The sequence below is a fragment of the Leucoraja erinacea genome, chromosome 10 (genome assembly GCF_028641065.1).
Source record: "Leucoraja erinacea ecotype New England chromosome 10, Leri_hhj_1, whole genome shotgun sequence".
NCBI lineage: Eukaryota > Metazoa > Chordata > Chondrichthyes > Rajiformes > Rajidae > Leucoraja > Leucoraja erinaceus.
In genome coordinates, this window is record NC_073386.1 from 54,914,277 (window position 1) to 54,941,046 (window position 26,770).

At 42.7% G+C, this 26,770-nt stretch overlaps 1 protein-coding gene across 2 annotated transcripts in view; it reads right to left on the reverse strand.

The window, feature by feature from the left end:
- zgc:110366 (uncharacterized protein LOC550476 homolog) overlaps positions 1-26,770 on the reverse strand; it is a 108,805-nt gene that overhangs the window by 18,003 nt on the left and 64,032 nt on the right. For both annotated transcript variants that reach the window (XM_055642355.1, XM_055642356.1), the window contains exons 4-5: positions 21,621-21,712; positions 2,215-2,397 (exon numbers count right to left, since the gene is read on the reverse strand). In XM_055642355.1, the coding sequence (XP_055498330.1) occupies positions 2,215-2,397; positions 21,621-21,712 (275 nt within the window). The remainder of the gene's footprint in view (positions 1-2,214; positions 2,398-21,620; positions 21,713-26,770) is intronic.

The window sequence follows — 26,770 nt, forward strand, 5'->3', positions numbered from 1 at the left end:
TGAAAAGTTAAATTTCAAATTAGATCATTTGCGTTCCTCAATTAATTGCTGTGTTTTCCTTCATACCAAATAGAATATTTGATTTTGCACTGTTCGCCACATCAAATTCCTAAAACATGAGGAAACTATGCTAAAGTATTCCCAATTTATGTGAATATCTGTAGAAAATTCTGAGAAAATTTGTACTGTAATATTTATTTTCCTGCACCAATCAAAGTTCACCGGAGTGAAGATAGGGCCATGCTCAGCTCCCTTACCATGAAATTCTACTAAAAGTGCAAGAATATGGCCACTCCTTAATACAAAAACAATGAAGACGACGTGAGTATGACTATTTCTGTTATGAAGTAATCAAATCAGAACATCAGTGGGAATGGAAATTTCCTTCCGTCACTCATTCCTTCATTCCAGAGATGCTCCCTGTCCCACTAAGCTACTCCGCATTTTGTGTCTATCTTAGGTTTAAATCAACATCTGCGGTTTCTTCCTACACTTAACTTCAAGTAATCTTCCTTATTAGTTCTGGAGCATTTTCCTTCAAAAGGATCCTTGGCTTTATATTAAGTTCAATTTTGTATCGTGAAAATGACGGATGTTAGTGTTGTAGTGTAAGTTTTAAAAACTGGAGCACTCAGTCTTAGTTATTATTGCAAAGATATTGTAGTGAAATACAAATGTAACTATCTCACCTGTAACAGTAATCTGTTGCTCAGCATCCTATTGCCTGTTTTTCTGATGCTCAAAGTGAAACTGGCAATTTAGGATTAATTATAGCCAGCTCTTTCCTTAGCTCTCACCCATCATTTTATGGCTGCCCTTCCAAAGTTAGTTTGTTTTGTAAAATCAGCATAAATATAAGGCTATCATTTTATGTAGATTTGAACTTAAATCCCAGAATTTAATAGGTACGCAATCCTAATCCCAATACTTTGAAAGTAATCAACAGTCGGCAATCAGCCCGCATCTGTGACCTGCAGCCAGCTTGATATAGATGAATATTGACTGTGTCTCGTCTTGTGACAGTTTCCCGTATTTTTTTTGTGACCACTTAATTTAACGGGCAATAAACGAGTTAACCTTAAATAAAATGAAACATTTAAAATTGGAATGTCTTACCATCAAAACTACTGATGAGTTCTGAGTCACAATTAGAGTGCAAATTTTTATCTATCAGCTTGAAAAAGGTTAATGGCCACAAATCATATAAATGTTTATACAGGTGCACAACCTTTTATCCGGTGTTCCGGAAACCGAAAAACTCCGAAAACCGGCCATTTTTTCCAGATGTCATCTGCGCACCAAAGTTCGCGTTTGGCGCCAAACTTGACCCGAAACGACCCACGGTCAACCCAGGTCTGTACTACTGTAGCGGCTGCCTCCTCCCCGGAGACCGGGAGACGCTTAAACATCTGTAAATCGTTGCTTAAATGTTAGTCAGTTAGTTTGGAGGTCTTTTATGTGAAGGGGGGGGGTGAAGGGGTAAACTTTAATTATTAGTCCCCTACCTGGTCGGAGAGGCGGGGAGCGGTCAATGCCTTACCGGGTCGCCGTGCAGTAAGCTCCGCAGCGCTGTGGCCGGTGGGGCTGCGGGCGGCGCCAGTTGTAGCTCCGACCCCGGCAACTCTACCCCTGGCTGCGAGGCGCTCCAAATCCAGCGCGGCCCGCGGCCGGACGCCCCAGCTCCGCGAATGTCGGGAGTCGGCGGCGTCGCAGCGCTGGGATACCAGCGGGGAGCGGGCAATGCCTTACCGGGTCGCCGTGCGGCAAGCTCCGGAGCGCTGTGGCCGCCGACCCAACATTCGCGGGGCGTCGCTGGATTTGGAGCCGCGCAGCCAGGGGTAGAGTTGCCGGGGTCAGAGCTGCAACCGGCGCAGCCCGCGGCCGGACGGAGCTCCCAGCTCCGCGAGGTTGGGAGTCGCCGACCAGGTAGGGGACTAAGAATTAAAGTTTCCCCCTTCACCCCTACTCCACCACCACCACATAAAATCCCTCCAAACTAACTGACTAACATTTATGCAATGATTCTCCCGGTCTCCGGGGAGGAGGCAGCTGCTCCAGACTTTTCAAGCCGCCCGCGCTACCTACCTAATCTACGCTAAAAATCTTCCATTCGGAAATCCGAAAATGTCCGAAATCCGACAAGTGTCTGGTCCCAAGGCTTTCGGATAAAAGGTTGTGCACCTGTACCAAGTAACAGCATGAAGTTGGCCTTACTTGTATGCTCCAGCGTATACAGATTTGAGCAGGCGTGCATTTGTATTTCTCTGCCTTTTTGATGATATCGGGGTGTGACAAAGCCAAGCCTTTGGCCAGAGGGCAATATCCTTCAAATACTATTCCTTGGCTCCTGCAGTAGTCCACTAGCTCCTGGGGCTTCTGGAAAGGATGATATTCAGCCTGTGCAACATATCAACAGAATGAAAATCATTATCACACAATACATTATCACACAGTAAGAATCCAGGTCTAAGGAATAAACACTTCTGTGAAATGTTGTACTCAATGTATGATTTAAAAAATCCAACTCAACCTTGCTATTTCAAACAATTGCTTTTATTTTAATTGGGTTGATTGCTTTATCACTTCAACAGACCCTAATGCCCCTGTCCCACTTAGGAAACCTGAACGGAAACCTCTGGCGACTTTGCGCCCCACCCAAGGTTTCCGTGCGCTTCCCGGAGGTTTTTGTCAGTCTCCCTACCTGCTTCCACTATCTGCAACCTCCGGCAACCACCTGCAACCTCCGGGAACGGCACGGAAACCTTGGGTGGGGCGCAAAGTCTCCAGAGGTTTCCGTTCAGGTTTCCTAAGTAGGACAGGGGCATAACTTACACCTGCAATTAAAGTTGACAATTTACAGTCTAATATTCATATCTTCAGTTTTGGACCATTATACTATAATTAAATGAAAGGTTGAATAGTTTGGTCTTGAGTTCATCCTTTGCTATTTTCATGAAGAAGCATCTTGCTTTAGCTTGGCTGGGATGTGTTATTAATAATGCAAAATCATATGTGTACAAATCAGCTGTTATTAATTATGCAAAATCATATTAGTGTACAAATCAGCTGTTATTAATTATGCAAAATCATATTAGTGTACAAATCAGCTGTTTCTTAGATCGACAAATAAAAGACCAAACCAACCACAGCATAAACCATAAGATATCCTTTACGTTTACAAACCACAATGATTCAACAATCATAGGCTCAGAGTTGATTATTTTGTGTCCTCAATCAATTGGGCCAAATATTTATTCTCTTACTTGCCATGCTGTTTCCGAGTTGTTCTCTGCCTCCCTATTCCGTTTCCTTTTAACTTTATTCTCTTGCTCTCCTTTGCTTTTATCTGTTTGTGTCTCTGTGGTCTCCGTTGCTTCACTGCTATAAGGTGCCTGATGTAGTTAGCAGGTAGCTGCTCAGGGTATAAGACTACAATTTCTGTCTGAAGAAGGGTTTTGGCCCGAAACGTTGCCTATTTCCTTCGCTCCATAGATGCTGCTGCACCCGCTGAGTTCCTCCAGCATTTTTGTCTACCTTTGATTTTCCAGCATCGGCAGTTCCTTCTTAAAAAATTTTAATGGAGGCCTTGAGACGAGTGCCTTTTTGTCAGGGTCGCTGTTGCAGAGGTTGGATTGGCCTTCCTGAGAATGAAACCACAGAAAGCAACTGCCCGGAAGGAGTCCCTGGGCGTGTCCTTAGGAACTGCGCGGAGCAACTAGTGGAATGTTTACGGACATCTTTAATCTCTCCCTACTCCATTCTGACATACCCACCTCCTTCAAGAAGACCATTATCATTCCGGTGCCAAAGAAAGTCAAGATCTCATGCCTTAACGACTACCATCCTGTAGCCATGACATCACCATCATGAAGCGCTTCGAGACGCTGGTTATGGCACACATTAAATCCAACTGACCAAGTAATCTTGGTCCACTGCAGCTCACCTACCGCCACACCAGGTCCATGGCTGATGCCATCTTCCTGGCCCTACACTCATCCCTGGAACACCAGGATAAGGATACCTATGTGAAACTCTTATCCATAGACTAGCTCTGCTTTCAATACCATTACCCAACGAATCTCATCTCCAAACTTGTGGATATACACAAAATGCTGGAGTAATGCAGCAGGTCAAACAGTATCTCTGGAGAAAAGGAACAGGTAATGTTTTGGTTCGGAAAGGGTTTCTGCCCAAAACGTCACATTCCTTTTCTCCAGAGATGCTGCCTGAGCTGCTGAGTCTCTCTTTAGTATAAACCAGCATTGCAGCTCCTTCCTACACATCCAAACTCGTGGAACTTGGGTCAGCACTACCCTCTGCAACTGGACCCTCCATTTCTTGATCAAAAGATCACAATCAGTGAGGATAGGTAACAAATTTATGATTGGTTTATTGTATTTTAACATTGTGTTTTTACCTGCTTTTAACTATTTATACTGTTCCATCAGGGACTGGATTGTTTTTACTGTTATTATGTGTGAAATGTTTTAAATTTCATGTGCGATGCTCCGCTATTCACTGGGAAACGTCTTTTCATTTTGCACTGTACAACTGTTGCTTGCAAGATGACAATAAAGGTTGATTGATTGATTGATTGATTGATTGAAATCATCCTCAACACTGATGCCGTACAAGGTTTTGTTCTCAGCCCCATACTGTATTCTTTATACATTCATAACTCTGCAGCCAAATACCTGCCCAACTCAATATACCGCTTCCATAGTGGGCTGGATATCAAATAATAATGACAGGTGTACAGGAAGGAGATTGAGACACTCGTAACGTGGTGCCAAAACAATCTCTTCCTCAATGTCAGCAAGACTTAAGGGCCTGTCCCACGAGCATGCGACTCCATGCGGCAAGCGCGACCTAATGCGGTCGCTTGAGCCGTACGGCCTCGCGGGGCCCGTCCCACTTCGATCGCCGGAGCTGTATGGAGTTATGCGGAGCTGGTCCCGACATCGCGCGGGTCCGAAAAACTGACCATGTTCAAAAATTCCGCGTGGCAATGGCCTGCTGGCCTGCAGCTGCCTCACCACCATACGCGCCGCCTCGACGCCATACGCACCGCCTCGACGGGCGTGCGCAGTATCTTGACGCCGTACGCAGCGTCTCAACGCCGTACAACACGTGCAAACTTCACGTCACTCACTCGACCTCCGCGCGGCCCCCGCTTCCGGTTTGGTTTCGCTCGCCGCATGCAGGCGCATGCTGATGGGACCAGCCCTGTACGGGGATCACTCGACCTCCGCGCGGCCCCCGCTTCCGGTTTGGTCGCGCTCGCCGCATGCAGGCGCATGCTGATGGGACAGGCCCTTAAGGATATTGTGATTGACTTCAGGAAGCGAAGCATTACACACACTTTGGGAAATATTGATTATGTGGAAGTAGAGATGGTTGAAGGCTTCTTTGAGATAAAGATCAGCAACAATTTGTACTGGACCAGCCACATCGGAGCAATGGCCAAGAAAGCACATCAACGTCTCTACTTCCTTAGTAGGCTTAGGAAGTTCAGCATGTCCCGAACAACCCGCAACAACTTCTACAGATGCACTGTAGAAAGCATTTTATCAGGATGCATCACTGCCTGATTTGGGAACAGCTCCATCCAGGACTGCAAGAAATTGCAGAGTTGTGGACGTAGCCCAGACCATCATGCAAAACAACCTCCCGTCCATGGACTCCATCTACACTTCACGCTGCCTTGGCAAGGCCACCAGCATAATCAAGGACCAGGCCCACCCTCGTCACTCCCTCCTTTCCCCTCTCTCATCAGGCAAGTTTGAACATTTACACCTCCAGATTCAGGGACAGTTTCTTCCCAGTTGTTATCAGACAACTGAACTGTTCTCTCAACAGCTAGACTGAGGTCCCAACGTCCCATCTCACCTTTGAAATGTTTTTAATCCGATTTATTATCATCAAACATTATTCCTTTTATCCTCTATCAGTACAATGTGGATGCCTGGATTGTAATCATATATGTGCAGGAGAGAACTGCAGATTCAGAGGAGTCTGAAGAAGGGTCTTGACCCGAAACATCACCCATTCTTTCTCTCCAGAGATGCTGCCTGTTCCGCTGAGTTACTACAGCATTTTGTAATCATATATAGTCCTTTCATTGACTGCACACAACAAAAAAAGCTTTTCACTGTACCTTGGTACACATGGCAATAATAAACTAAACTAATGTAATCTAAGGAACGGAAAACATGATTTGCAGGTCTTATTATCTTCCGTCCAAGCTTCCTGCCCCTGTCCCTGTCCACCGTCACGCTGCATCCTCCCTCTATTACACTGTCTACTCGGCATAGTCCTCGAGCCTACATTGACTTCTCATCCTTGAACACTGCCAAGACCATCAGGATTTACTTTTGAAGGCACAAAATCTTGTTTTCTTTCAGTTTCACTGTGCAATAGAAAGCGAATGCTGACAATTTCACCGCAACTTCAATTTTAAAATCCAGGGCAAAGCCTTAAGGAAGAATGCAGCTTTTGTTGTTATTATGTGTCTATCATTTTAACAAAGATAGAGGCAATTGCTGGAGTATTTCAGCGGGTCAGGCAGCATCTCCGGAGAAAATGAATAGGTGACGTTTCGTGTCGGGATCCCTCGTCAGACTGATTGTAAGGGGAGGACCTGGAAGCAAGAAAAGACCAGGACAAATCAGGGCCGGAAAGAGATGACCTCAAGCAGGGTGGTTCCCTGATATGCCATTTGTAGGCTAGGGATAATGTGATCCCAAAGAGGGATACTTCGTTGCAAATTGTGGAATTGGATAACCGCCTTTTAATGGAGGAAGAAGAGGGGGGGGAGTTGTTCCTCCAGCTTGCATGTGTCCTCACTCTGGAAATGGCGGAGGCCCAGGAAAGGGAGGTGAGTCGGGGAAAGGGAAGGGGAGTTGAAATGGTTAGCAACCGGGAGAGGCCGTAGGACTAGTTGGCAACTGGCAGATGCAGTAGGCCTTGACCGACCGAATGTTCAGCTAAACAGTCGCTGGGTCTACGTTTGGTCTCCCCGATGTATAGGAGCCCACATTGGGAGCTCCGGATGCAGTAGATGAGGTTCGAGGAGGTGCACGTGAATCTCTCTTTCACCTGGAAGGACTGTCAGGAGGAGGCATAGGGACAGGTGTTGCATCTCCTGTGGTGGCAGGGGAATGTACCTGGGAGGGGGTGGTTTGGGTGGGAAGGGGTGAGTGAATCAAGGAGTCGCAAAGGGAGCAGTCTCTGCGGAAGACGGAAAGGGGTGGAGATGGGAAGATGTGATTATCGGTACAATCACGTTGGAGGTGTCGGAGGATGATGTGTTGCATTCGGAGGCTGGTGGGGTGTGAGGAGAGGACCAGGGGAACTGTCCTTATTGGGTCAAGGGGCAGTGAGAGCAGAACTGGGGTGGCAGAGTGGGGCAGCAGTAGAACTGGTGCCTTACAGTACCAGAGACCCGGGTTTGATCCTGACCACGGTTGCTGTCTGTAGGGAGTTTGTGTGACTCCATGACTCTATAAAGGGGAGGGAGGTGTCAGGGAGAGTCAAGGTGAATTTGAGGGCAGGGTGGAATTTAGTGGTGAAGTTAATGAAGTCCATGAATTCTGCACGGGGACAGGAGTTGCCTTTGATACAGTTGTACATGTAGCAGAGAATGGTTTGGGGGATAGGACCACCGTATTCCTGGAATAAGGGCTGTTCAACATAACCAACAAAAAGGCAGGCATTGCTGGGGCCCATGCAAATGCCCATTGCTACATCTTTAACCTGGAGGAAGTGAGAAGAGTTAAAAGAGAAGTTGTTGTGGGTGAGGACAAGTTCCTTTTTATTATAGATTGTTGAGGTCACATGTGCCCAGTAAGACAACACTTTTCATACACATAACAGTTTAACGTATGTGTGACTGGCACAGCTGAATTACACACGCTGGGACTTGTGTTTTTTTTTTGACATCATAGAATTGGACTGCGTTGCCATTCTGCTCTCCTTTTGCAGAACATATTGTCCATCAATAATCAAGAGACATTGAGCCATACAGCATGGAAACATGCATTTTGGCCCAACTCGTTCATACCGACCAAGATGCCCCATTTAAGCTACTCCCTTTTGCACCTCATTCCATTTATTCACCATCCTCAGTGTGAAAAAGTTGCATTCAGGTTCCTTTTAAATCTTTTCCGTCTCACCTTAAACGTAGCAATCTTGTTCTTGATTTCTCTACTATGGGAAAAAGAGTGTGCATTCATTCACCCATCCATTCCCCTCATCATTTTCTACAACTTTGTAGGACCACCCCCTTGGCTTCCTGTGTTCCTGGGAATAAAGATCTTGCATGCCCAATCTCCCCCTGTAGCTCACTCAGCCCCTTGAGTCCTGGCCACATCCTTGTAAATCTCTGCACCCTTTCCAGCTTAATTGCATCATTTTTCTCAGCTTAATGGCATCTATACAACATTCAGCTTTCACTTTGTGCTAACCAGATTTAAGAGCCAAATGCAGACAAAAAACAGAAACAAAAAGCATGGGAAAACAATTACTAGCAGGAAAAGGTTGCCAAGAGCAGACATCCAGGACAGTAACTTTCCCAGTATTATGTCTGAACTTCAGCGTAATACCATGAGCAAATAATAACTGGAAAAATGCTTGCTGTTGAAAAGTTTTTTCTCAACTCAGCATCTTGAGTTTATTTTTTACATTCTTCTACAATGGTACACTAGGAAAACAGAGCATTCCAGTGGGATGGGGGAGTGCATGCATTGTAATATAAAAACATCATGATTGTATTCCTAAAGGGCGTACAATTCATCTGTAAATTCCATGTATATATGTTGTACATAAATCTTCATCCATGGGAAATAAGTTGGAAGAGATGTATTTGGTAAATAAATTTGATTACTTCAATCCAGGGAATAAATTGCAGAAACTCAAACACAAATTCTCGGGTGAAATGAAGATGCATCTCTTTTCTTCTAAAGAAATATCAAATATTGTGCCTGATATTATAAAATGCAAACAAATACTTTGATTAAAAAGCCTTCAATTAAAATAAACTGCTTTTATTTCAGAAACAATAGGATCTACAAGATAAGATGAATAAGGGCGGTGGAACAGTGTTTTTTTTTGCCTTACAGCGCAAGAGACCCAGATTCGATCTTGACTGCGGGTGCTTTCTATACGGAGTTTTATGTTATTTCTGTGACCGCGTGGGTTTTCTCCAGCTGCTCCGGTTTCCTCCCACATTCCACAGACGTGCAGGTCTGCAGATTAATTGGTTTCTGTAAATTGTCCCTTGGGTGTAGTATGCAAACTGGGATAACATAGAATCAGTGTACGAGTGATCGTCTGTTGGCTTGGTCTTGGTGGGCCCTTCCGAAGGGCCTGTTTCCACGCAATATCTCTACACTAAACTAAACTAAAATTAAAATAGGAATAATGCAAAATATCCATTTTCACTTAAAAAGGAAAAGGGACTTGGGACTGAAGCCTATGTGTATGCCCAACATGCGAGTTTTTCTCCACGTTTGACCAGTGCCATCACTGCCTGCTCCTAATTTTGCAAATGTTATCATCTTAAAGGATCTAATCACTTTTTGCCCTTAAATGTTGTCCTTTTGTTATTTGGATCAGCACCTTCAGCTCTGAAATGTCTAAACTATACCTCCCTTTCTTAAGTTAAGACCCTTGTTCAAATCTACTCTTTGATCAAGAGTTTGGTCATACACCCTCATCTCTGGATGGGGCAAGGGATGTATACATCCAAACTAATAATGGCACAGTGAAGCAACTTGGGACAGTTTTGCTATATTAAAGATGCTTCATCAATTGAAGCAGTAATTTTTGCAGTCCTCTCCTTGAGTACACCTTTGGGAGTGAGAATGACTTGTTACTGCTCCAGTTGTGTGGGGTCTGAGATGGCTAATGAAGTCAAAGATGGACCTGCAGTTCCTTGTTCAACTTCAGAACGCTCACAGATGCTGACATCTATACTGCATCTTGGTGACTGAAATTGGGGCGACTTCAGTTCTTGAATGGAGGTTACAGGATTAAACGTCTTGCTTTTGCAGTCAGAGGTTGCTCAAGAACAGCATGGTGACCTGCCTCAGTGACTACCTTCCGGCAGACCCACGTCCATTGTAATGAAGTGCTTTGAGAAGTTGATTATGGTGCAAATCAACTTCTGCCCGAGAAATGAGCTGTTACAATTTCAAGTTGCCTATTGCCACAACAGGTCAACACCAGATGCCATCCTTCTGGCATCCACTATATTCTGGATCATTGGAATAATCGGAATAATAGGCTGCTATTCATTGGCTACAACTCGGCATTCAACACTATCATCCCCTCCAAAATCATCACCAAGCTCCAAGGTCTAGGCCTATGTATCTCCCATTGCAACTTGATCCATGACTCTCTCAACCAATGCAAATCGGTAACAACAGTCCTTCTCCCTGAACACCAATGCAGGTATATCTCAAGGCTGTGTGATTAGCCCCCTGCTCTACTCTCTTTACACCCATGACCGGGCTGAGACACAGGTCCAGTGCCATATACCAATCATCCGCATCACAGGTAGTGATAAGTCAGCATACAGGAAAGAGATAGTATGCCTGGTTGAGTGGTACCACTACAACAACCTCTCACTCCACGTTTATAAAACCAAGGAACTAGTTGTTGACTTTAGAAAGGGGGCATCGAAAGACTACTACCAGCTTTCACTGGTACGTCAAAGCTGGAGAGAGTTAGCAACTTCAAAATTTTCAGTGTTAATATTTTGGATGTTAACACCCAGACCCAGCACATCGGTGTAATCATGAATGTGTCTAGCGCCTCCACCCCCTTCGAAATGTAAAGAGATTAGTCACCGGATACTCTAACAATATTCTACAGATGATTGATTACATGGCCTGGTATGGCAATTCCAACGCACAGGAATGCAAGAGGCTGCAGAATGGCAGGCCACATCCATCTTCACCTTCGAATCATCTACGTGAGGTGCTGCCTCAATAAGGCATATCTATCATCAAGGATGTCCACCCTCTTCTCACTGCTACCATTGGACAGGGTGTACAGAAACCTGAAGTCATACATCACCAGGTTCAGGAACAGCTACCTGCGAACAACTAGCAGATTCTTCAACTGGCCTGCATAACTTTAATCCTACTTCGGCAACACAATACTACGGATATCCCTTGCATGGACTTGCTATCTACTTGTGTTTTGCATTCATGTCTTGTTTTTGTACAGTCTTTTTCATTTCACTGTCTTGAATTTCTGTATGATTTGTGTGTAATTGATGTGTAGCTTTTTGTGTGTTGTTTGAATCTATGTACCTGCGATGATGGTGCTGCAAGATTTTCTTTGTACCTGTATCTCACCTTCCTGGTACATCTGAGAATAAACTTGACTTGACTTGAACAGATGACCAATTATTCTGTAGACTGAATTCATTCCAGCAGAAAAACCTTTTGGGGCAAGCTGCATTATCGCAGCAAGGTTTTAGAAATAACATTGAAGTTGTGATGCAGTTAGCCTGGCAGCAATCTGATGACGATCATGACCTGTTTGAATTTCTACAGGCTGCCAAGCCTAAAAGTCCTCCACAGACACTCTTCATGAAAAGTCAAAAGCTTTTGAAAGTTACAAGAGGAGCGGGCGTTTTGAGAGAGGCTACTTAGAGGTACAATTGCTGTGTTTGAGGGCAAGTGTTGGCTCGATAGACTCCTGAAGGCTGAGCAGAGAGCGATGCCTCAATGTAAGTATTTTTGTAACTCTTCTTTGGTCTTAGTGCAGTGAGGATGGTAGTTAGAGTACTGTGGGAAGTACTATGCTCCTCCTGCAGGATGTGGGAAGACAGAAAAAATTCCCGTCTCCCTGAGGACTACAGCTGTTGGAAGTGAATCCAGAAAAGCTCCTGAATGACTGTGTGGGGGAACTGGAATAGCAGCTGAACAACTTCGGAGTCTGAGCAACTGGTAGATAGGAGTTATATTTAGGTGGTCACACCTCAGGTACTGGCAGAAATGAGACGGGTGCCCACTCGGAAAGGTAGTAGGCAGAGCGTGCAGGAATCCTTTGTGGCCAATCCCCTCTAAACCAAGTATACCCTTTTGAATACTGTTGGTGGGGATGATCGGTCGGGGAGAGCAGTAGTAGTCAGGTCTATGGCACTAAGACAGGCTCTGATGCTCAGCAGGAAAGGATGAAGTTAGTGGTAGGAGACTCAATAGTCAGCGGGAACAGACAAGAGATTCTATGGTTGCAATCGGGACTCCAGGATAGTGTTGCCTCTCAGGTTCCAAGGTCCAAGACATCTTGGAGAAATTGTTGAGGGTTGTTGGGGACATGCCGAACTCCCTAAGCCTTCTAAGGAATCATTGGTGTGCTTTCTTGGAAATGCTTTGATGTGGCTGTCCAGGATAAATTGCTGGTGATATTTATTCCTAAGAACCTGATGCTTTTAACCATCCCTACTTCGGCACCATCAATGTCTACTGGGGTATGTATGTTGCTTCGCTTCCTGAAGTCCATCATTGTCTCATTTGTCTTGCTGTCATTGACGTAGAGGTTTGTTGTTTTGGCACCAGGTTATGAGGTTCTTAATCTCTTCCATGTACTCTGTCTCGTCGTTATTTGATATTCGGCTCAGTATGGCGGTGCTGTCTGCAGATTTTTAAAATTGTGTTGGATTGGTATTTGGCCTCACAGTCATGAGTGTGTAAGGAGTAGAGAAGGAAGCTGAGACACATCCTTGTGGAGCACCAGTGTTGAGAATTATCGTGGAGGATGAATTGTCACCTATCCTCACTGATTGTGGTCTGTTGGTCAAGAGGTCGAGGATCCAGTTGCAGAGTTGAGTGCTGACCTCAAGTTCTACGAGTTTGAAGATGAGCTTGGATGGGATCATGGTATTGAAAGCTAAGCTGTAGTCTATGAAAAGGAGTCTGATGTAGGTGTCGTTCATACCCTAGTGCGATCCAGGGATGAGTGTAGGGTCAGGGTGATAGTTTCAGTTGTGGACCTGCTGTGAAGGTAGACGAACTGCTGTAGATCAAGGTTCCTTAGGAGATGGAATTTAATGTGTGCCATAACCAGCTTCTCAAAGCACTTCATGATGGGGGATGTCACTGGACGGAACTCATTAAGGCATGAGTTCTTGCTCTTCTTTGGTACCGGGATGATAGTGGTCTTCTTTAAGCAGGTGGGTATCTCAGCACGGAATAGGGAGAGATTAAAGATGTCTATGAACATTCCCGCTAGTTGGTCCGCAATTTCTAAAGACTTGGCCGGGAACACTGTCTGAGCCACTTGCCTTCTGTGGGTTCACCCTCAGGAAAGCTGATCTAACTTCTACAGCAACGATCCTGGAAAAAAAACCCACTTGGGTCCGATGGGATGGATGTCATTGCCCAGTTGGCCTCCTGCTCAAAGAATGCATAGAATGCATTAGGTTCATCAGGGAGGGTCACACTATCACCAGCAATGCTGCCTGACTTCCCTTTGCAACCAGTTATAGTATTCAGGCCTTGGACAGTCTGCGGGTGTCCGAATTATTATACTAGAACTCAAGTTTGCACCGGTATTGTCTCTTGACATCCCTGATGGCCTTGCGAAGATCGTAGCAAGCTTTCCCTTACTGCTCGGGATCGTTTGACTTGTATGCAGCGGTCATAGCCTTCACCTGGAAATGTACCTCACGGTTCATCCACTCATGTCCTCATTGTCCATGAACAACAATAATTACTCCCACATGTCTGCATAAAAATAAATCAGGAAAAATGGCTCAAACTTGGATTACAAAGGAAATGAGGGATTACCGTAGATCTAAAGATGAGACATTAAAACATTGCCACAAGGAGCAGCAGGCCTGGAGAATGGAAGCAATTTAGAATTAAGGAAGGCAAAAAGATTGATAAAGAAGGGAAGAATTTAGTATCAACTACATTCTTGTAGAGAATATACAAACTTCGCATAAATTAATAATTGAGCTTTTAAATATATGCAAAGAGCAAAGGTTAGCAAAGAAAAATGTAGGTCCTCTACTGTCAGAAAGAAAAAAAGAATTGGGGAACTAAGAAATGCTAGGATAATTAAACACACATCTGAATTCTCTCATCATAAAGGAGGACACTCATTAACCTTCCTGTACGCCTGTTGTTGAAATCAAACATTTAAATGATCTTTCTACTGTTTGCTGTTTAGAGACCAGGGGTTGGGTGAATGGAAGAAAATGGAGGATATCAGTCTTAGAAAAGAAATAGTGCTGGGGAAATTAATGGAGTTAAAGGCTAACAAATCCTCAGGGCCTGATAATCTACTTCCCAGAGTACTAAAGAAAATTACTTTGGAACAAAATTAGTTTAACATGGTATCATGTTTGGCAGATATTATGGACCAAAAGCCATAATCCTGTACTATACTGTTCTATGTATGTTTGTTCTATGTAATAAAACACACTGGAAACATTAAAGGGGTTGGACAAAGTCGGAAAGTTTTTACAGATGAGAAATTATGTTTATTTCTGAGGAATACATGGATGTGGTGTATTTGGACATTCTGAAGGCTTTATGATAATTTCAAACATAAGAGGTTAGTAGCCAAATAAATGCAGATGGGTTGGGAACATATACTGACATCCATTGAGAATTGGTTGACTGACTGGAAATGTAGGGTAGCAATAAACGGGACTTTTTTTCAGATGGAAGTTAGTGATTGTGGATGTTGCAACATTCGGTGCTTGGGCCCCAGTTGATCTCAAATATATCAATGATATGGATGAGAGAACTAAATATACCATCTTAGTGTACAGATGATAAAATGCTGGGAGTAGAGGGGGAAGGGGGGGGAGATTAGGGAGGTTTGTGAGTTGTGAAGAGACCCCAATAATAAGGCAAAACCAAATTAGATACAGTTCAATGCGGCTATATGTGCGGTTATCCACTTTGGTTCTAAAAACATAAAGACAGATTATTATCTGAATGGTTATAGATTGGGAGGTGTGAAACAAGACATGTAGGCCAGTTGTTGAAATTAAACATTTAAATGATCTTTGCACTATGTGCCGTACATTAATGCTTGGCCTTTATGCAAAAGTATTTGACTACAGGACCAAGGATGTCTTATTGAAAGTGTACAAGACCTTATTGAGGACCTTCAAGTATGCTGCTAACGCTGCTTATCTGGAGATATTCTTGCTTTAGAGGTGGAGCGACAAAGTTTATTAGACTGATTCGTGAAACAAAAGGGATGTTTCAAGAGAATTGGCTCAACTGGGCCTATATACATTGGAATGTTGAAGAATGACAATTAATCCCATTGAAGCCCACAAAGCTCTAACAAGAATAGATAAGACTAGATGCTGAGAGATTGTTCATGATTCTTCAGGTTATGTGTAATTATATGTGTATAATTATAAAATGTTACAATCACCTGCACCCAAGGTAAGCGATGAATGCAGCAGGGTGTCAACTGCTGAAGGTATTCTACTACTTTCCAGTGCATCCATTGTCAACCACCTTAAATACCTTAACTTCACTACATTTTAACCACTGTTGCTCAGGGCATACTAGAGTCTCTATCTCAAATAGGTTTGCTGGGTTCTAATATTTTGCAAAGTAATTTTAAAAGAAAACTTTACAAAGAAGATATTTTTGATATTTTGTAAAGAAAGCAACAGATTTTTTTTGTAATTGTAATCTGTCAGAGCAGACAGTGTACACTCCCCAGTGCCAGTCTGTGGTGAATGTGTTACTGAGAAGTACTCCACCCTTTTCCTTTTCCTCCGATTAGACTATTAGAGTGATTAACAATAAACCATTGTAATGTTTATTTATGTCGATCTTCTGTGGGACTGCCCAGGGTGTTCCAGAAAAACAAGTGGTCATCAGGTGGAGTTACTAATGTGAGATACTTGGGCCACATTTTACAGCCATATTTTCTGTTCTTTTTTACACTTTAATTATAAATTTACATTTTCATGTTTATGCCAGTAACTGCCTATGTAGATTTGTCTATGGTTATTACACCTTCCAGCTCATAGTTATGTTACTCATTAACAATAATACTTCCGCAGTGCTGTTAAATATAGGAAAAATCAACATAAGGCATGCACGGGAGCACTATTGAACAAAGTATGATAGCAAAGTATGGAGATACCTCCGTCTTTTACTAGAACATAGGAGGAAGTCATCAGACCCATCAAATCTATGCTAGCTCATTGAGAAAGCCCATTTTGTTCCCGCAACCTTCCCTACATTCCATCAATTACTCTCACATTCTCGCACTTACACCATGTACACCAGGGGGAATTTACTTTGGCCAGTTAATCTACCTATCCACACTTTTGGAATGTGGGAAGAAACCAGAGGACCTGGAGGAATGTCCACACGATCGGCTGAACATGCAAACTCCACACAGTCAGCACCAGACGTTAAGATTGAATCCCCACTGCGAAAGCTACGAGGCAGAAACATGCTAACTTTGCCACTCTGCTGGCCAGATAAGAGAACAGATGATCCCCAATGCTCGATCAAGGAGAGGGATTTTAAAAGACATCTTAAATGAGGCACTGAGGGTGACAAGAGGATGACAAACTCTAGGCCTTGGGTTTGGAAGACATCACCATCAACGGTACAATGATTAAAATCAGGGATATGCATAAAGCCACGATTGGATCATCAAAGACGTCTTGGAGGGCTGGAGAATGATACAGAGGCAGAGTTTAAGAGTTATGAAGGGCTCAGAAAATAAGGATAACTGGAATACTATGGTTTTACTGGATGAGGAAAGATAAAACTCAGAAGTGGGTGAAGGGAACTTGTTACAAGTTACCCGGTAGCTGAAAAGTAATCATGTGTGCCTAACCTCGATTTTAGGACATGCAGTCAGATTGATCAATCTACATCCTGAATTCAGTTAGTAAAATAAACTCAAGCTTAACCAGCAGTTCATAAAGTGCCCTTGTGAGTCTGCTGAGGAACAGATAGGGTTTTTTACGCCAATACAAAGAGGAAAGAGTAGAAAGAGTTTTCTAATTCCAGAGAAAATCCAACCACTGACAGACTGCACTGCATTCCACACCTCCTGCAGGCCCCCAGCCCATTCAATGCCAATCTACCGCAATGTATTTAAAATAAAAAGTATTCTGGTAAATGAAACACACAATCACAATTACTAAGGTGACAAGGGAAAAACGTGGATATATATAATCAGATGAAAATTGTATGAACTAGAAATTAAATTGTACATATACGAAAATATATGGACTCAAGCACAAGTTTTAATATAAGAGTAAATAGTATTGTAGCTGGAAAGGGACAGATATAGAAGGTCAAAATTGGACATCCAGGGGGCAGCAAAAACAGAATTGTACTTCGTTCTTCGGGACCTGGCTGGACTTTATCATGAATATCAAGCCAAGGGCCATCCTTGATTCAAACAAAATTGCAATGAAACATGCCAGGCTTATCATTAGAGAGACCTTACCGTGACCAAAATTCTACACATCCCAAGGTACTACAATGTGTGCACTAAACGGTCAAACATAGTGGCTTCACAAACAATGGGTTACATCTAAGCTCAGCAGTACTATTGTATCCAGCTGTGAATGGGGGTGAATAATTAAAGAGCAAATAGGAGGAGGTGACATTAAGAACATCCTTATCCTCATTGACAGCAGAGGCTCAAAGACAAGGCTGAAACATTTGCAATCATCTTCAGTGTCAGATCCATCTAGGTTTTCTCCTAAGATAGACGCAAAAAGCTGGAGTAACCTAGCGGGTCAGGCAGCATCTCTGGAGAAAAGAAATAGGTGACGTTTCGGGTCGGACCCTTCTTCAGATTGAGAGTCATGGGAAAGGGAAACGAGAGACATAGTCGGTGATATAGAGAGATATAGAATAAATGAATGAAAGATATGACATGCCCACCATCATAGAGAGCAGCTCACCACCACTTTATTTATTAATGGAAACTTGAGTTGTTTCCTATAGAACTGAAAGGTTGTAGGGAATTTTAATTGAGTTGTACAAAGTATAAGGGGCCATATACACTAAATACAGCTCCTTTAGACCTACGCAGCTACAATGGGTGAAATGGCCTCCTAAATGTTATAAATTTCTCATGATTCAATAAAATTGTTAACTTTCAAACTATCCTTTTGTTTGCTTTGTTAATAATTGGAATGACCCTTCAGCACTTTTCAATGGTGTGTCAACATTACCATGAACGGTTTTGTTTTCTAGAGAAATTGAATTGGGTTAGCAATAAACTCTGCTTCAAACATAGGTTACTTCTAACCTAATGCTAAAAGAATTCCAAGCATCTGACAATGTGAAAATTACCCTAGCCAACGGCTGACCTCCAAATGACCAACTTGCCCTCTGACAACAGTGAACTTTATGGCCTTTGAATAATATAGTTAAAATACATCTTGCATTACATGGAATAACATTACAGTTGATGTGAAACATCTTCTTGCCTGTAAGCAAAAGCAATGAGGTGAACAATAATGTTACAAGCGATGCTGATCGTAACTCAATCAATGGCATGTGGAAACACAATTACATAGAATACCATAACTTTATTAATTAAATTTATATAGAAAATTTAATTTGTTACCACAAAGCAATTTAACTTGGTTTCTAGCAAACAGTATAATAGTATATTATTCTGTTCATTATATAAACTTGCCAAACAATTCTGCGTACATCTGACTACATCTTTCAACGATCAGCCTTGGAAGCAAAATTTTATATACCAGAAAATAACATGTTCCCTCTTCTAAATAGAAGAAAAATAAAAAAACACAGAAAACTAGAATCCAGTATATTTTGGTTATGTTCAGTTAATGTGTTTCATACTTAAGGATCTTTGAATGCAAGGAGCGAGCTTTCACCATATTCCTGATTCACAATGGCATGGAAATTGAAGTACATCATGTTATGTAAAACTGTAAGTCCGAGCCCCTTTTGTCCCTAACCAAGTCATCAATAGACAACAGATAATAGGTGCAGGAGTAGGCCATTCGGACCTTCGAGTCAGCACCGCTATTCAATGTGATCATAGCTGATCATCCACAATCACTACCCACAGTTCCTGCCTTTTCCCCATATCCCCTGACTCTGCTATCTTTAAGAGCTCTATCTAACTCTCTCTTGAAAGCATCCAGAGAACCGGCCCCATCGCCTTGTGAGGCAGAGAATTCCACAGACTCACAACTCTCTGTGTGAAAAAGTTTTTCCTCATCTCCGTTCTTAATGGCTTAATATTCTTAAAATGGGGCCCCTGGTTCTGGACTCCCCTAACATCGGGAACATGTTTCCTGCCTCTAGCGTGTCCAAACGCTGAATAATCTTATATGTTTCAATAAGATACCCTCTCGTCCTTCTAAATTCCAGAGTATACAAGCCCAGCTACTGCATTCTATCCACATTTGACAGTCCCGCCATCCCGGGAATTAACCTGATGAACCTACGTTGCACTCCCTCAATAGCAAGAACGTCCTTTCTCAAATTTGGAGAACAAAACTGCACACAATACTCCAGGTGTGGTCTCATGTACATGCTAACAAAGGTATCTGGAAGCCCAAAATAAATAGTCATACCTTCTGAAAGAATTATGTGACAATTTATCTTTAAGTTCATATGTCACAGGAGCAGAAGTATTCAGATTTTCCCCATCGTGTCTACTCCGCCATCCAATCTTGGCTGATCTATCTTTCTCTCTCAACCTCATTCTACTGCCTTCTCCCCATAACTGTTGACACCTTTATTAATCAGCAATCTGTCAATCTCTGCCTTAAAAATACCCAATGACGTGACCTCCACAACCGTCTGGCAATGAATTCCACAGATTCATCACCCTCGGACTAAAGAGATTCCTCATCTCCATTCTAAACGTATGTCCATTTATTCTTAGGCTGTGCCCTCTGTTTTGAGACTTTCCCACTAGTGGAAACATCCTCCCATATCCGCTCTATCCAGGCCATTCGCTATCCACTATTTGGTAAGTTTCAATGAGAACCCCCCCTCATCCTTCTAAACTCCAGCAAGTACAGGCACAGTGTTTTCAAATGCTCAACATACATTAGCCTAATCTGGTCCAGGTGAGCTATCCACCTTCAGACCTTTCAGCTTCTCAAGTACCTTCTGCTTAGTAATGGCCAGTCCACTAACTTCGGGTCCCCTGACTCTTGAATTTCAGGTACGTTGCTGGTGTCTTCCGCTATGAAGACTGACGCAAAAAACGTATTCAATTCATCTGCCATTCTTTATTCCCCATTAATATTTCTCCAGCATCATTTTCCAGTGGTACAGTGTCCACTCTTGCCTCTCTCTTACTCTTTATATATCTGAAGAACCTTTTCCTATCATCTTTTATATTATTGGCTAGCTTACCATCATATTTCATCTTTAATTCCCCATATTGGCTTTTTAGTTTCCTCCTGTTGGTTTTTAAAGACTTCCCAATCCTCAAGCTTCTTAGTGATGCCCACAACTACCAATTTCTAACTGCGCTAGAAACTCATCCACTTTGTTCTGTATACTGCGTGCATTCATATTTAATAACTTTTGTTCAGTATTCAAGACCCCTCTTCTCACATTCGTCCCGAATTTGCCTGACCTTAGAATTATCCCTCCTTAAACTTTGTGTCCTACTACTTCTGAAGACTTCCTGCACTTTCCTTCCCTTTAAATGCATCCATACATTTCCAGACATAAATTTCCGGAAGGATCTTGACCCGAAATTTCGTCCATTCCTTCTCTCCAGAGATGCTGCCTGTCTTGCTGAGTTACTCCAGCATTTTGTGTCTACCTTCCATACATTTCCACTTTGTTGACCTCACTCCCCCCCACTTTAATTACATTGATAATAGCTTGTAACCACAGGCAAAATATAAGTAATATGTCACAGGACAAACCAATATGTTAACATGTGCAGGAAGGAGTTGCAAATGCTGGTTTACACCACTGATTGATACAAAATGCTGGAGTAACACAGACGGACAGGCAGCGTCTCTGGAGAGAAGGAATGGGTAACGTTTGAGATCGAGTCCCTTCGTCTGAAGATGCTGACTATCCCGCTGAGTTACCCCAGCATTTTGTGTCAATAAGTTAACATGTCATAACATGTTATGAATGTACCCCTGTCCAACAGGGTCTGCTGAAAGCCAGAGTTTGCCAAAATATAGCTGGCCACTAAGCTAAATTACTGTACATTTCTTATATGGGGTCCAACTGGTGTTTTCTAATAGCTATAGGAATTTATTGGCTTGTTGATTTACTACGTAGATTAAGTGCAGAAATGTTCACAGAAAATCTTTAATGAGCTTTTGTTTTTTTAAATGTTTCAAAAGGGTGAAGAATTTAGATTCTTAGTACATGAAAACCGAGTGCATGTTTATGCAAAAATTCCCTCAAGAGCCAAAATTGGGTATAATAGGAGTCTGAAGAAGGGTCTCGACCCGAAACGTCACGCATTCCTTGTCTCCAGAGCTGCTGCCTGCCCGCTGAGTTACTCCAGCATTTTGTGTCTACCTTGGGTGTAATAGGACATATGTTTGTGATTTGCAAAGGTCCTTTCTATGCTGAAGTGTGCTCTTGCATTAGTACATCTAGCATGCAGTAGACTCTCACCTGATTGACATGTGGGATGATGTCACAGTCTTCCTTCAGCTGCTCTAAATGAGAAATGAGGAAATTGCTCACTCCTATGGATCGACAGATTCCTATGAAAGGCAATGTGAGAGACAATAATGCCAGAGAATTAGTTACGTATCAGGGGATATCCTGAATTTAGTACTTTTCAGGGTGACAAAGGTGCAGATGCAGAACAGTGCCTGGATGAAAGGAATTTTTAGAGAAGACCGGGAACTCCATTAGTGAACACTTGAACTAGATAAGTTATCTTATATGCCTGTTCCATCAAGCCACATAAGGAAACAGTTTTCTAACACAAACATACTGCAACTCCCTAGTGAATAAGAGCCTCAAGTTGAGGGCTGGGAAAATCTAATGAGGCATAAGTGAAAAAACAATCAGAAATGCGTCAGCATCAAAAGAAGGAAACCATGTGTCGCGCTGCTTGCCAAATTTATAGAGAACGGCAACAACTGAGAGGGTCACAGGCAAGGACACGGAGTTCTTAACAAGCACCATTCCATTGTCAACATGATGGTACTAATTGTGGAGAATATGCAACAAAATCTGAATAATACTTGTACTGACTGCAAGGTGCTAAGGTGCAAAGTTAAACTGGAAATGAAAAACCATTGACTTATAATAATCTACAGTATTATTTGTAGTACTGATCTATAATAATAGGAACAAAATTAAAACATTTTACAACATACAAAAAACTATTTTGCTGATGTTAATTGCTAAAACATGGATTTCTGAAATATGAAATTTGAGGATGCAAATGGATCAACAATATTAGCAAATAACAGCTATCAAATAGATTCAGGGTCAGTTTCTGTGGATTTGAGGATAGCTAATGTTATCCCACTTTTCATGAAAGGAGTAAGAGAGAAAACGGAGAATTACAGACCAGTTAGCCTGACTTCGGTGGTGGGAAAGATGCTGGAATCAATTATTAAAGAGGTAATAACGGGGCATTTGGATAGCAGTAAAAGGATTAGTCCTAGTCAGCATGGATTTATGAAAGGAAAATCATGCTTGACTAATCTAGAATTTTTTGAGGATGTGAAAAGTGAAATAAATGAAGGGGAGCCAGTGGGTGTAGTGTATCTAGACTTTCAGAAAGCCTTTGATAAGGTCCCGCACGGAAGACTGGTGACTAAAGTTAGAGCACATGGTATTGGGGGTATGGTGTTGACGTGGATAGAAAATTGGTTGGCAGTCAGGAAGCAAAGAGTAGGAGTGAACGGGTCCTTTTCAGAATGGCAGGCAGTGGCGAGTGGAGTGCCGCAAGGCTCGGTGTTGGAGCCACAACTGTTTACCATATATATTAATGATTTGGAAGAGGGAATTAGGAGCAACACTAGCAAGTTTGCGGATGACACAAAGCTGAGTGGCAGTGTGAACTGTGAAGAGGATGTTAGGAGGTTGCAGGGTGACCTGGACAGGTTGAGTGAGTGGGCAGATGCGTGGCAGATGCAGTATAATATAGATAAATGTGAGGTTATCCACTTTGGTGGCAAAAACAAGGGGGAAGATTATTATCTCAATGGGATTAGGTTAGGTAAGGGGGAGGTACAGCGAGACCTGGGTGTCCTTGTACACCGGTCACTGAATGTTGGCGTGCAGGTACAACAGGCAGTGAAGAAAGCTAATGGAATGTTGGCCTTCATAATAAGAGGATTTCAGTATAGGGGTAGAGAGGTTCTTCTGCAGTTGTATAGGGCTCTGGTAAAACCACATCTGGAGTATTGCGTACAGTTTTGGTCTCCTAATTTGAGGAAGTACATGCTTGTGATTGAGGCAGTGCAGCGTAGGTTCACAAGATTGATCCCTGGGATGGCGTGACTGTCATATGAGGAAAGATTGAAAAGACTAGGCTTGTATTCACTGGTGATTTGAAGGATGAGGGGGATCTTATAGAAACATATACAATTATAAAAGGACAAGCTAGATGCAGGAAAAATGTTCCCATTGTTGGGCGAGTCCAGAACCAGGGGCCACAGTCTTAGAATAAAGGGGAGGCTATTTAAGACTGAGGTGACAAAAAACTTTTTCACCCAGAGAGTTGTGAATTTGTGGAATTCCCTGCCACAGAGGGCAGTGGAGGCCAAATCACTGGATGGATTGATGAAATTGAAAAATCATTGTTTGTGAATTAGAATGGCAATTCAGGGTGAACTAGTTTAGCCAATTAACTAAGGCTTGAAATTTCCAAGCATTCTTGCCATATTTTGAACAAACATATTGAACATTTATTGTCCCATCCTCCTGTAATGTTGCAGTGAAGAGACTGTGATGTAAAAGGTATATTGTGCAAACCATACATAGTATAAATACAAGTACAGTAAACCCTCGTTATAACGGACCATGAATGGTGTCCATTATTGTCGAATGTCCGCTATAACAGAGTTATATCATTATAGCAGATAATATAGTAAGATTAAACGAGTACTTACCAGTACGAAGTTTGATCTGTATTTTATGAGGAGTTATGGTGAGGGATTAAGTGAAGACCCCAGCTCCAGTGCGCATGCGGCATACTTCGAAGCAGCGGTGTGAAATCACAGAATAGACACAATATTTGAAGTAAGATAGTAAAGATCACGAGACATCAGTTTATTAGCTTGATCTGTATAATGAGGGTGGGAGCGGCGGGCACTTAATCCCTCACCGTAACTCCTCATAAAATACAGATCAAACTTCGTACTGGTAAGTACTCGTTTAATCTTACTATTTTACTTCGGAGTCACGTGAGTGATTCCGTGAAGACTTCAAAGGTCTGTGATTTCAAACCGTGTAACAGTTTTTATTTCACTCACTGCCGAAGTTTATGAAGGAGGAAGTGTTATCGTAATCAACCAGTGGATCTGCTTTCAAAAGAAACAGAAAGGTATTTGTTAACAATAACAACATAACAGAGCTCCTCTGAGCTTAAATTAATATTGCAGTTTGTAATATTCTCCTGCAATTAAATCAGGTTTATCAACGGTTTATAATAAAAAATGTTCTGAACGCGGTTCCCTTGACCATTCTGCTGTATTGAAAATGTGGTCAACCGGGATGTCCATTCGTTCAGCCGCTGATATCAATGCTGCCCTAGTGGAATGGGATTAAATGTATTATTATCTATTCCGGCAGCTTTCAGTACCTGTTTGAGCCACCTTGGAGTGGTTTGGCTCGTACCCCGTTTTGGGTTACTGTGGTTGACCCATAGGCTTTCCTCTCCCTCTAAGATAGTGGGTTGTGTCTATATATAGTAGTAGATGGGTCACCACACTCAACCTGGACTCTGGTGGGTAGGCCCGGAATCCCACCAGTGAATCGGGCGTTCCTGGTCCATATAGCCATATAACACGACTACAGCACGGAAAACACAGGCGATCTCGACCCTGCTAGTTCGTGCCGAATCCATATACCTGCGAGTTAGATTTTACCAGACCTAAATATGAACTTGATGCGTCTGGGGTAATCACCATGTATCCAGTCTAGTTTATGGAGTGACCGGACTCTTTGAGCGTGTACGAGAGCCATAAGCATGAGCCTTTTTTAAAACATAGATTAAGCAAGCTGAGGGATCTGGCTGGTGCCATTCTCTGAGGTATGTCAATATCACACCAATATCCCATACATGGGTATATACCTGGGTGTTTGGGGCTTATATTATAGTTGCCCTTCATAAGTTTACCTTCAGTGGATGGGATCCCATGCTCTGCTGACATGCGGTTTTAGATAAGCAGATAAGGCGCTCCATGCTGTATTTACGGCACTGTAACTCACCTTTTAGTCATGGTGTAGATGTTCCAGGAACTCCAATACGTCAGTGGTTGAATAGTTCGTTGTCCCTGCGTCGTGGCAGTATTTTACCCATGTTAGCTTTTAGTGACTGTTCGCAGGGATGCCGACATGGTGGTAATGGTTCCTTTGGATAATCCCAGTCCCTGGTAAGGTCTATTCAAAACCTGCACCCAGGAGTTTGATGTTTCCCTGGCATGGGTGGCTTATGCCTGATACTGGGTTGAGTCAGCAACCATGGTCCACTAGGGAAATCCATAGGTGACTCGCCCACCGTGTCGTGATGAACTGGGAACCATGGCTGTAGGCCGGTCGGGCACGTTCAATATCTCGGAGACAGATCCCATCTGTATTGCGAAGTGCCCGACGGATGAGGCAGAAGGGAGGAAGGCAAAGCAGAAATTCCCCCTTCCAGCGTATAGGCATCTATCGCTGCTGCCTCTAATCTGGTTCCTAAGTCACATACATGGGTTACTGGTGATTCCGTCTTGTGCAACCAAATTGATATCTGGCTTTCAAACTGCTTAATAAATTTAGCAGATATTTTGGGTTATGACATCTATTCAATGTAATCATAAATTGTACCCCGTGACATGGTGTCTCCTACTGTGTTCTAGCTTCCTAGGACATAGGCAGCTGATAGTTAAAATGTCTTTTGACACACCATTGACAGATTTGTTTGACCAATTTGTTGCACAATAATGATTATTATGCTCCCCATATGGTTGATATAAGCCACCACCATAGTATTATCAATCCGTAACCACATATGTACGTGCTGCATTTGAAATGCATATGCTTTTTAGCCCAATAGGCGATCACCAATCCCAAGAAGTTGATGCCCGGTATGTGTAGTAACGATGTTTGTGACTTGGTCCATCTGTTACCTGTGCTGGATATGGAGTTTAGTTGCTCCCCAGCCTAAAGTACTGGCATTGGTTTTTAAAAATAACCAAGTTGGGATTGGTGATGATAATAGGGCTGAAAACTATGCCAAATATATGTCTGCCCACCACCTTAATTGTGATATAGCTTCAGTGGGTACATTCATGATTTGATTATAGTGACCCAAGTGTCTTGGCAAAGTAACAGTCATATGGACGGAATTGTTATTGAAGCCCAGATAATCCTTGGTAGTAACGCTTCAATTCTGGTTTATCTGGGCGTGGGATGAACCTCAGCTTTAGGGAGCTGTTTCGTAGCTAGAACTGCTCCACAGCTAATTCCTTTGTTTCCCCTAATATGAGGATATCATCCAATATGTGCCATGATTATGCTTGTTTTCTTAATATTTTCATGGCCATTTTTAATAGTTTAGGGCGGAGGTTTAGACCATATGAAATGCTATATGC